Source organism: Hemitrygon akajei, chromosome 13 (assembly GCF_048418815.1).
Source record: "Hemitrygon akajei chromosome 13, sHemAka1.3, whole genome shotgun sequence".
In the NCBI taxonomy this organism is placed as follows: Eukaryota; Metazoa; Chordata; class Chondrichthyes; order Myliobatiformes; family Dasyatidae; genus Hemitrygon; species Hemitrygon akajei.
Window position 1 is genome coordinate 95,566,814 of NC_133136.1, and position 12,676 is coordinate 95,579,489.

General features: G+C 41.7%; 1 protein-coding gene across 24 annotated transcripts in view; it reads left to right on the plus strand.

Annotated features, from left to right (window-relative positions):
- ank2b (ankyrin 2b, neuronal) overlaps positions 1–12,676 on the plus strand; it is an 874,534-nt gene that overhangs the window by 554,238 nt on the left and 307,620 nt on the right. For all 24 annotated transcript variants that reach the window (XM_073065114.1, XM_073065112.1, XM_073065128.1 and 21 more), the window contains one exon: positions 8,559–8,657. In XM_073065114.1, the coding sequence (XP_072921215.1) occupies positions 8,559–8,657 (99 nt within the window). The remainder of the gene's footprint in view (positions 1–8,558; positions 8,658–12,676) is intronic.

Genomic DNA, 12,676 nt, shown 5'->3' on the forward strand with positions numbered 1-12,676 from the left:
AGGAGGGAGAAGAGATTGTATGAGGGGTGATAGTCATGGAACATTTTAACATGCAGGTCGATTAGGGAAATGAGGTTGGTAATGGATCTCAAGAGAGTGAGTTTGTTGAATGCTTAAGAGATAGCTTTTTCACAGCAATTTGTCACTGAGCCTACGAGGGGATCAGCTATACTGGATTGGGTGTTATGTAATGAACCGGAGGCGATTAGGGAGCCTAAGGTAAAAGAACCCTTAGGAACCAGCGATCATAATATAATTGTGTTCAACTTTGATAGGGGGAAAGTAAAGTCTGATGTAGCAGTATTTCAGTGGAGTAAAGGAAATTACGGTGGTATGAGAGGAGCTGGCCAAAGTAAACTGGAAGGAGCTGTTGGCAGCAATGTCAGCAGAGCAGCAATGGCGTGCGTTTCCGGGAAAAAGAAGGAAGGTGCAGAACACGTGTATTCCAAGAATAAATAAATATTCAAATGGTAAAATAGCACATCTGTGGCTGACTAGGGAAGTCAAGACAATTGTAAAAGCAAAAGAAAGGGTTTATACAACAAAGCAAAAATTAGTGGGAAGATCGAGGATTGGGAAGTTTTTAAAAACCTACAGAGAGCAACATAAAAAATCATTAGAACAGGAATATGAAACTTAGAAAGCCTACAGCAGAATACAGACCCTTGGGCCCACAAAGCTGTTCCGAACATGTCCTTACAATAGAACTTACCTAGGGTTATCTATAGCCCTCTATTTTTCTAAGGTTCATGTACCTACCCAGGGTCTTAAAAGGCCCTATTGTAGCTTCTTCTGCCACTGTTGCTGGCAGTCCATTCCACGCACTCATCACTCTCTGTGTAAAAAAAACTTACCCCTAACATCTCCTCTGTACCTGTTTCCAAGCACCTCAAAACTGTGCCCTCTCATGTTAGCCATTTCAGCCCTGGGAAAAAGCCTCTGACTATCCACACAATCAATGCCTCTCATCATCTTATATATCTCTATCAGGTCACCTCTCATCCTTCGTTGCTCCAAGGAGAAAAGGTCAAGTTCACTCAACCTAATCTCTAAAGCATTCTCCCCAATCCAGGCAACATCCTTGTAAATCTCCTCTGCACCCTTTCTGTGGTTTTCACGTCCTTCCTGTAGTGAGGTGACTAGAACTGAGCACAGTACTCCAAGTGGGGTCTGACCAGGGTCCTAGATAGCTGCAACATTACCTCTCAATTCCACAATTGATGAAGGCCAATACACTGTACGCCTTCTTAATCACAGAGTCGACCTGTGCCGCAGCTTTGAGTGTCTAATAGACTCAGAACTCAAGATCCCTCTGAGCCTCCACACTGCCAAGAGTCTTACCATTAATACGATATTCTGCCATCATATTTGACCTACCAAAATGAACCAGCACACACTTACCTGGGTTGAACCCCATCTGCCACTTCTCAGCCCAATTTTGCGTCCTATGGATGTCCCGCTGTTACCTCTGACAGCCCTCCACACTATCCACAACACCCCCAAACTTTGTGTCATCTGCAAATTTACTAACCCATCCCTCCACTTCCTCATCCAGGTCATTTATAAAAATCACGAAATGTAAGGGTCCCAGAACAGATCCCTGAGGCACAGCACTGGTCACCAACCTTCATGTAGAATATGACCTGTCTACAAACACTCTTTGCCTTCAGTGGGCAAGCCAGTTCAGGATCCACAAAGCAATGTCCCCTTGGATCCCATGCCTCCTTACTTTCTCAATATGCCTTGCATGGGGTACTTTATCATATGCCTTGCTGAAATCCATATACACTACATTTATTGCTCTTCCTTCATCAATGTGTTTAGTCACATCCTCAAAAAATTTAATCAGGCTCTTAAGGCACAACCTGCCTTTCACAAAGCCATGCTCACTATTCCAAATCATATTATGCCTCTCCAAATGTTCATAAATCCTGTCTCTCAGGATCGTTTCATCAACTTACTGATAGATTCACTTGTGTATAATTTCCTGGGTGATCTCTACTCCCTTTCTTGAATAAGGGAACAACAGCCGCAACCCTCCAATCCTCCAGAACCTTACCTGTCACCATTGATGATGCAGAGATTATCGCCAGAGGCTCAGCAATCTCATCCCTCACCTCCCTGGAGTTCCCGGCAAGCTAGCAAATAATATCAAAGTGGATTGTGAAAGTTTTTTGAACTATGTTAAAGATAAAAGAGAAGTGAGAGTGGATATAGGACTACATGAAAATGGGGCAAGAGAAATAATAATGGGAGACAAGGAGGTGGCTGATGAACTAAATGAGTATTTAGAACTTAGAAGATAGAATAGTCATTTCAAAAGTTCTGAATATTAAATTGCAATCGCATCCTATTACTGCAATTTTTGGTTTACCAATGGTGGATAATAGTTGTTTATCCCCCTCAGCTCGGCGGATGATTGCATTTGTTACGTTAATGGCTAGAAGATCTATCCTATTGAATTGGAAATAAATTAATCCTCCAACCATATTTCAGTGGTTTTCTCAAACTCTTTCTTATTTGAGTTAAGAAAAAATTAGAAATGCTGTTTTTGACCCTTCAATTAAATTTGAAGAAACTTGGAGACCATTTATTCAACATTTTGATATGAGTTAATCTGACTTTTACTAAACCTTACTTTTATTATCCTTAATTATTTGGATGGAGGTACGGAGTTATTGACGCTGCTGTGTATATTTGACATAATGCAATGGCCCATGTTGGTTAGGTTTGTTTTTGGAGGGTTTTTTTTTCTTACTTACTCCTTTTTTCATATTCACTATGAGTTGGGAGGTTATATATGGATTATCATCTATTTGTATTTATACTTTAACCTATTAATTATGTATTCTCAAACTCTCTGTATCTATGTTTCTCTTATGTTTGTTTAAAATTAATAAAAAGATATAAAAAGAAAGAAAAGAAAAAGTACATAGAATAGTACAGCACAGTACATACAGGCCCTTCAGTCCACAATGTTGTGCCGACCCTTAAATCGTGCCTCCCATATAACCCCCTAACTTAAATTCTTCCATATACCTGTATAACAGTCTCTTAAATTTCACTAGTGTATCTGCCTCCACCACTGACCCAGGCAGTGCATTCCACGCTCCAAACACTCTGAGTAAAGACCTTCCTCTAATATCCCCCTTGAACTTTCCACCCCTTAAAGCCATGTCCTCTTGTATTGAGTAGTTGTGCCCTGGGGAAGAGGCACTGGCTGTACACTCTATCTATTCCTCTTAATATCTTGTATACCTCTATCATGTCTCCTCTCATCCTCCTCCTCTCCAAAGATTAAAGCCCTAGCTCCCTTAATTTCTGATCATAATGCATACTCTCTAAACCAGGGCAGCATCCTGGTAAATCTCCTCTGTACCCTTTCCAATCCTTCCACATCCTTCCTATAGTGAGGCGACCAGAACTGGACACAGTACTCCAAGTGTGGCCTAACCAGAGTTTTATAGAGCTGCATCATTACCCAGCGACTCTTAAACTCTATCCCTCGACTTAAGAAAGCTAACACCCCATAAGCTTTCTTAACTACCCTATCTTCCTGTGAGGCAACTTTCAGGGGTCTGTGGACATGTATACCCAGATCCCTCTGCTCCTCCACACTTCCAAATATCCTGCCATTTACTCTGTACTCTGCCTTGGAGTTTGTCCTTCCAAAGTGTACCACCTCACACTTTTCCGGGTTGAACTCCATCTGCCACTTCTCAGCCCACTTCAGCATCCTATCAGTGTTTCTCTGCAATCTTCAACAATCCTGCACACTATCCACAACACCAACCTTTGTGTCGCCTGCAAACTTGCCAACCCACCCTTCTACCCCCACATTCAGGTCGTTAATAAAAATCACGAAAAGTAAAGGTCCCAGAACCGATCCTTGTGGGACACCACTAGTCACTACCCTCCAATCCAAATGTACTCCCTCCACCATGACCCTCTGCTTTCTGCAGGCAAGCCAATTCTGAATCCACCTGGCCAAACTTCCCTGGATCCCATGCCTTCTGACTTTCTGAATAAGCCTACTGTGTGGAACCTTGTCAAATGTCTTACTAAAATCCATGTAGATCACATCCACTGCACTACCCTCATCTATATTTTTGATCACCTCCTCAAAGAACTCTATCAGGCTTGTTAGATACGATCTGCCCTTCACAAAGCCATGCTGACTGTCCTTGATCAGACCATGATTCTCTAAATGCCCATAGATCCTGTCTCTATCTTTTCCAACAGCTTTCCCACCACAGAAATAAGGCTCACTGGTCTATAATTACCCGGACTATCCCTACTACCTTTTTTGCACAAGGGGACAACATTTGCCTCCCTCCAGTCCTCTGCTACTGTTCCCGTGGACAACGAGGACATAAAGATCCTAGCCAGAGGCTCAGCAATCTCTTCACTCACCTCGTGGAGCAGCCTGGGGAATATTCCGTCAGGTCCCGAGGACTTACCCATCCTAATGTATTTTAACAACTACAACACCTCCTCTCCCTTAATATCAACATGCTCCAGAACATCAACCTCACTTATATTGTCCTCACGATCATCAAGTTCCCTCTCAGTGGTGAATACCAAAGAGATGTATTCACTGAGGAAACACGAGTGAATCTGCAGATGTTGGAAATAAATAAAAACACAAAATGCTGGCAGAACTCAGCAGGCCAGACAGCATCTATGGGAGGAGGTAGTGACGACGTTTCGGGCCGAAACGTCGTCACTACCTCCTCCCATAGATGCTGTCTGGCCTGCTGAGTTCTGCCAGCATTTTGTGTTTTTATTCACTGAGGACCTCGCTCACTTCCACAGCCTCCAGGCAAATCTTCCCACCTTTATCTCTAATCGGTCCTATCTTCACCGCTGTCAACCTTTTGTTCTTCATATAATTGAAGAATGCCTTGTGGTTTTCCTTTACCCTACTCGCCAATGCCTTCTCATGCCCTCTTCTTGCTCTTCTCAGGCCCTTCTTAAGCTCCTTTCTTGCTACCCTATATTCCTCAATAGACCCATCTGATCCTTGCTTCCTAAACCTCATGTATGCTGCCTTCTTCCACCTGACTAGATTTTCCACCTCAGTTGTCACCCATGGTTCTTCACCCTATCATTCTTTATCTTCCTCACCGGGACAAGTTTATCCCTAACATCCTGCAAGAGATCCCTAAACATCAACCACATGTCCATAGTATATTTCCCTGCAAAAACATCATCCTAGTCCACACCCGCAAGTTCTAGCCTTATAGCCTGGTAATTTGCCCTTCAATTAAGAATTATCCTGTCCTCTCCTTTTCCATGGTAATGCTAAAGGCCAGGGAGTGGTGATCACTGTCCCCCAGATGCTCACCCACTGACAGATCTGTGATCTGACCCAATTCGTTACCTAATACTAGATCTAGTATGGCATTCCCCCTAATTGGCCTATCAACATACTGCAACAGGATTCCATCCTGGACACACTTAACAAACTCTCCTGCATCTAAACCCTTGGAACTAATCAGGTGCCAATCTATATCAGGGAAGTTAAAGTCACCCATGATAACAACCCTGTTATTTTTGCATCTTTCCAAAATCTTCCTTCCAATTTGCTCCTCGATACCTTTGCTGCTACCAAGGGGCCTATAGAATACTCCCAATAGAGTAATTGCTCCCTTCCTGTTCCTGACTTCCACCCATACTGACTCAAAAGAGGATCCTGCTACATTACCCACCCTTTCTGTAGCTGTAATAGTATCCCTGACCAGTAATGCCACTCCTCCTCCCCTTCCCCCCCCCCTCTCTATCCCTTTTAAAACACTGGAATCCAGGAATATTAAGATCCATTCCTGCACTGGCAGCAATCCTGAGAACAGCACCCTTGAGGTCCTGTTCTTTAGCCTTCTGCCTAGTTTCAGAAATTCTCACTTCAGGACCTCATCCCTCTTCCCGCCTATGCTGTTGGTACCAACATTTATCACAACTTCTGGTTGCTTTCCGCTTTCCCTCTCATACCAGGATGTCGTGCACCTGGTCAGAGACATCCTGGACCCTGGCACCCGGGAGGCAACAAAACATGCGGGTGTCCTTCTCATGTCCACAAAACCTCCTGTCTCCTCCCCTGACTATAGAGTCTCCAATGATGACAGCTCTTCTCTTCTCCATCCCACCCTTCTGCACCACAGTGACAGACTCAGTGCTGGAGGCCCTGCCACTGTGGCTCACCCCAGTCGATCGTCCCTGCCAACAGTATCCAGGACGGTATACTTATTGTTCAGGGGAATGGCTACAGGGGTGCTCTGCACTACCTAGGTGACTATCGCTGGGTAGCATTCACATGGACAGTGATGAAATGCTTTGAGAGGTTGGTTATGACTAGACTGAACTCCTGCCTCAGCAAGGACCTGGACCCATTGCAATTTGCCTATTGTGGCAATAGGTCAATGGCAGATGCAATCTCAATGGCTCTTCACACGGCTTTAGATCACTTGGACAACACAAACACCTATGTCAGGATGCTGTTCGTCAACTATAGCTCAGCATTTAATATCATCATTCCCACAATCCTGATTGAGAAACTGCAGAACCTGGGACTCTGTACCTCCCTCTGCAATTGGATCCTTGACTTCCTAACCAGAAGACATCAATCTTTGCGGATTGGTGATAACATATCCTCCTCGCTGACGATCAACACTGGTGCACCTCAGGTGTGTGCTTAGCCCACTGCTCTACTCTCTGTATACACATGACTGTGTGGCTAGGCATAGCTCAAATACCATCTACGAATTTTCTGATGATACAATCATTGTTGGTAGAATCTCGATGGTGACGAGGGGGCGTACAGAAGTGAGATATGTCATCTAGTGGAGTGGTGCTTCAGCAACAACCTGGCACTCAACGTCAGTAAGATGAAAGAGTTGATTGTGGACTTCTGGAAGAGTAAGGCAAAGGAACACATACCAATCCTCATAGAGGGATCAGAAATGGAGAGAGTGAGCAGTTTCAAGATCCTGGGTGTCAAAATCTCTGAGGATCTAACCTGATCTCAACATATCGATGTAGTTATAAAGAATGCAAGACAGCGAGTATACTTCATTAGGAGTTTGAAGAGATTTGGTATGTCAACAAATACACTCAAAAACTTCTATAGATGTACCATGGAGAGCATTCTGACAGGCTGCATCACTGTCTGGTCTGTGGTGGTGCAGAGGGGCTACTGCACAGGGCCAAAAGAAGCTGCTGAGGGTTGTAAATTTAGTCAGCTCCATCTTGGGTACTAGCCTACAAAGTACCCAGGACATCTTCAAGGAGTGTTGTCTCAGAAATGCAGTGTCCATTATTAAGGACCTCCAGTGCCTAAGGCATGCCCTTTTCTCACTGTTACCATCTGGTAGGGGGTACAGAAGCCTGAAGGCACACACTCAGCGATTCAAGAACATCTTCTTCTCCTCTGCAATCCGATTCCTAAATGGACATTGAATCTGTCCATTTTCCTGTCCTGTCCTGGACATTGTACCTTACTTTTTTAATTCTAGTATTTCTAAATCTATAGTATTTGCACAATTTTTAATCTATTCAATATTGTATACTGTAATTGATTTACTTATTTATTATTATTATTTTTATTTTTCTATTTTTTGATTTTTAATTTTTTTTCCCTTCTATATTATGTTTTACCTTGAACTGCTGCTGCTAAGTTAACAAATTTCACGTCACATGCTGGTGATAATAAACCTGGTTCTGTTTCTGATTATAGAAAACATCCTCTCTGCTTCCACTCTATCTAGGCCTTTGTATATTTGATAAATTTCAGTGAAATTCCCCCCCCCCCCCAATACTTCTAAATTCCAAAGAATACAGGCCCAGAGCCATCAAACACTTCTCATACATTAACCGTTCCATTTGCGGGTTCATTCACCTCTGGATCCTCTTCAATGTTAGCACATCCTTTCTTAAATAAGAGGGCCAAAGCTGCTCGCTATACTCCAAATGTGATCTGACAAATGCCCTATAAAGCATTTACATCCTTGTTTTCATTTTCACTTCCTCTCAAACTCAGTGCTAACACTGAATTTGCTTTCCTTGCTACTGACTGAACCTGCAAGTTAACCTTTAGGGAATCTTGAACTAGGACTCCCAATGCCCTTTGCACTTCAGAATCCTGATATTTTCCCCCGTTAAAAAACAGCCTACATCTTTATTTCTTCTACCAAGTGCATGATCATACACTTTCCTGCATTATTTCATCTGCTACTTCTTTACCCATTCTCCTGTATGAAGATCATAGAAGGATTAAAAGCTGCTCAGTGCAAAGATTAAATAAAATTCTTGAACATAGAGCTATCAATCACGTAAAAGCATGAGTTCTTAGCTCTTCAAACACTTAGATATGCTTAAAGAACAGGTTAGGTTAGTTAAGCAATTTTTTTTTACCTTCTCCAAATTTCTCATAGATTTACCCTTTCCAACCAAAGTGACAGCCCTTCCTAAATGTAATGTAACTGGATTTGAATTGTGTTTAATGCAATGTTTGCTTTGAATTATTTGTTTATATATGATTGTGCTTTCTAATCTCGATTTAGAACGGAATTACTCCACTACATGTAGCTTCCAAACGAGGGAATACCAATATGGTGAAACTGTTATTAGATCGAGGAGCTCAGATTGATGCTAAAACAAGGGTGAGTCTTTCTTAATTCATGTTGTACTGCTATTCCTTTCATACATCACCCTGTTTCAGGTTCTTGTATATCGTACTTGTATAGAAGTGTCCACTCTGTGGGTTTACTAAGAACCATACCCTTTGCACTTAAGCACAGGTTCACGAAGCTACATTAGGGATAAGCAGTTAGCAGACCATGCAAATTTATGATAGTTGAAAGTCAGTTAAACTTGGCAAAAGTGAAATGATATTGGGAAAAGGGTTGAAAATGAGAATAATCAATTTCATTCCTGACATTAAGTGTAGAACAAAAATAAGCTGAAAATAATTTAAAAATATTTACAATATATGAAGTATTCGTCAACTCTGAATTCCTCTATGCCACCTGTAATTTATATACACAAAATAAGGGATGTTGTGACCAGTCATGTCCCATACACAAGTTCTACTCTATTTTTCTCTTAGTTACTTACTTGAGTGTACTCTCAAGACTAGCAGAATTGTAGCCAGTGTGAATTGTTGACCTCCAAACTGATCAGCTTTCAATAATTATTTATTTCAACTGTTGAAATTAACTGCATATTGCTGAACCCATTGATTTTCATTTCATTGGCTTCCATTATTTTATTAAAGGACCTGTGTAAATAGTGTAGTTAATGCTGTATCCCAGCACAGTAAAAGAACTGTATTACAATGAAAACTTTGCATAAAGAAAGGAATTGTACAGCTGTAGTTACATAACTAACACTTTAACAGAATCCCAAAATATGATACAAAGCTGTTTATTTTGACCTTGATTTTTTTTCTGGTGCAAATCTATTCATTTTTAATTTGCTGTGCATAAGTGTTATTTGAACAGATTGCTTACGTACTTCAATGTTGTTGAAGTGATTTTTTTACTTTATTGGTGTCTCTCTCTTGCTTTAACTGCATTCCATCTATTTGGTATGGCTTTGGGTTTGTAGGGTAGTGATGAGGTAGGTTCACTGTTGCATGCCTGTCCTGTGCATTTAATGGAGAAGGCATGTCTTTTCCTCTTCCTGCCCAAGTTACCACCTTTTATCATTGTTGAAGGTGCCAGCTCTCCTGTGAGACAGGCTAACTTTGGAAAAACTGCTCTAAGTGACAATAACAACATAGGCAAAGAGGTTTAATTGCATATATCTTGATTTAACAACCATACATTCTCCTACACGTCGTCATCTAATTTGGCCAGCCAATACATTATTTCCATCACTTTTCTGTACCAATAACCATTTTAAAAATGTTCTGTCACTGATGATAACTATTCTATGCTTATTATATCTAGAGTTTTATTTATTATATTTAGTGTTTTAATCACTTTCAAAAATATGTAGTCAAACCAATGGAAAGATACTTCTACAAAATCAGATATTAGTGAAACCAGTGTCAGTAGAATGTTATTTTACTGATATAGAATATAAAACAGTGGAACATAGGAACAATCCTGTCAGCTCACAATGATGTGCCACTGTAAATAAGCCAGTGACACCTAATCCCTTCTGCCTGTGTATGGACAAAGGCCTTCATTCTCTGCACATTCACATGATTGTTTAAAAGCCTTTTTAAGACCTTCTAATGTATGACCCCACCACCAGCATTCCAGGCACCCACCACTCTCTATGTAAAAAAACTTGTGCCGCACATCAACTTTGACCTCTCCCCCTCTCAGGTTAAGTAAAAGACTTTTTGCCTCTGGGAGAAAGATAGCACCTATCTACACAATCTATACCTCTCATAATTCTATAAACTTCTATCTGGTCTCCTCTCAGCCTCTGACACTTCAGAGTAAATAACCCAGGTTTGTCCAGCATTTTTTGTCCAATATAGCACATGTCCTTTCATCCTGATAAATTTCTGCACCCTCTCCAAAGCCTCCACATCCTTCCTAAAAAGGAGTAACTAAAATTGAATGTAACACTTCAGATGTGGCCTAACCAGAGTTTGATAAAGCTAAAAGATAAGTTAAGCTTGATGCCTCAACTGCTCATTATTCCTTTATTTGCCCATTAACATGGTCCCGTGGAATCTGCACCTCTCTCCACCCCAACAGACACACTGACGTGGCAGATGACTGTATTTCCATCTTAACACACTAACCATATGAGTTAATATATAAATAAAAACATTTTAAAGTAAGCCCCAGTCTCCTACACTCCCCTTGTTGAATTCAACAATCTTGTGCAATGAATTGTGATACCATATAAAAATCTGGATGGCAGGGTCTCTACCAAAGGAGGTGTAAGGTGCTCCTTCTCTCTGTCAGCCTGCAGTTAGCCTTTGAACAAGGTGTACCACCTGTTTAGCCTCCCAATCAGGGTCACTTGAGACCATGGGAGCAGGTGGTGGATGGTCGTATGAGCAGCTGGTGCATATCACAAGTCCTGGTTATGTGACCACTGATGCCGGGTAGACAATCTCTGAAGAGTATTGATAATGGGCTGGGTCACTGTCTTATAAGGATGAAAGAAGGAAAGAGAAAATCACATCTCTAGCAAAATTTGTCAAGAAGTAGGTAGTGGGTAATAGGTAGTAGGTAGTAGAAGTGGGAACTGGAGTGATAGGGCTGAGAAAGGGGAAAACAGAAATAAATCAAAGATAGCATACAACAGAGGTGATAGAAAGTACAGGCAGGAGATAAGGCATAATCACAGCCAGTGGGATGAGTTACAGAGCAATAGAGGCATGGTGCAGTTAAAACAGAAAGCAACAAATACTGGACTGAAAGTGTTATATTTGAATGCACACAGCATAAGAAATAAAATGGACGATCTTGAAATTCAACTACAGATTGACAAATATGACGTTGTGGCCATCTGTGAAATTTGGCTAAAGGATGGCTGCCATTGAGAGCTGAACACCCAAGGATATACAGTGTATCGGAAAGATAGGTTAGTAGGCAGAGTGTGTGGCTCTGTGTGTAAGAAATATTATTAAATCATTAGAAAGGGATAACATAGGATCAGAAGGTGTAGACTGCATATATGTCAAACTCAAAGGCCCGCGGGCCAAATCCAGCCTGCGGTGGAATTATCTTTGGCCCGTGAGATAATATCTAATTACTATTAAAGCTGGCCCCAGTAATCGAAGCGCCTATGGCGTATGATATGGCTAATGCTGAGTTTATTCAGGTACCAGGTTTTCAGGGTTTTTAGTGTTTATTCGGCAGTCTTGCTCGGCAGTCTTCTTCATAAGAAACGGAATTTGTAAAGTGAAACACTTTGTAGTTATAGCAGAGACTGAGACACATGAGAGCAGGCTGAAAAAACGGAGGCAGCAAAAGCTGCGTTCGCACGCGTCCGACTAATCCGGCCCGCATGAAGCTGCATTTTGCTCAATGCGGCCCGTGACCTAAAATGAGTTTGACACCCCTGGGTAGAGTCTCTATGGGTTGAGTTAAGAAATGGCAAGGGTAAAAAGGACCCGAGTGGCAGTTGTATACAGGCCTCCAAACAGCAGCCGGGATGTGAATTACAAATTACAGCAGGAGATAGCAAAGGCTTGTCAGAATGGCAGTGACATGATAATCATTGGGGATTTTAACATGAAAGTCGATTGGGAAAACCAAGTCAGTACTGGACCTCAAGAGAGAACATCTTGTTGTTGAGCCCACTCAGGGATTGTCTGTGCTGGATTGGGTTTTACGCAATGATCTGGAGGTGATAAGAGAGCTTGAGGTTAAGGAACCATTGGGAAACAGTGATCACAATATGATCGAGTTCATTTTGACATTTGAGAAGGAGAAACTAAAATCCAATGTGTTGGTATTTCAGTGTGGAATAAAGGAAATTACAATGGCATGAGAGGGGAACTGTCCAAAGTTGACTGGAAAGGGACACTAGCAGGAAGGACAGCAGAGCAGCAATGGTTATAGTTTCTGCGAGAAATGAGGGAAGTGCAAGACAGATACATTTCAAATAAGAAATTTTTGAAAGGAAGAAGGACACTACCATGGCTGAGAAGTGAAGTCAGAGCCTAAGTAAAAGCAAAAGAAGCCACAGCTAGTGGGAAGATAGA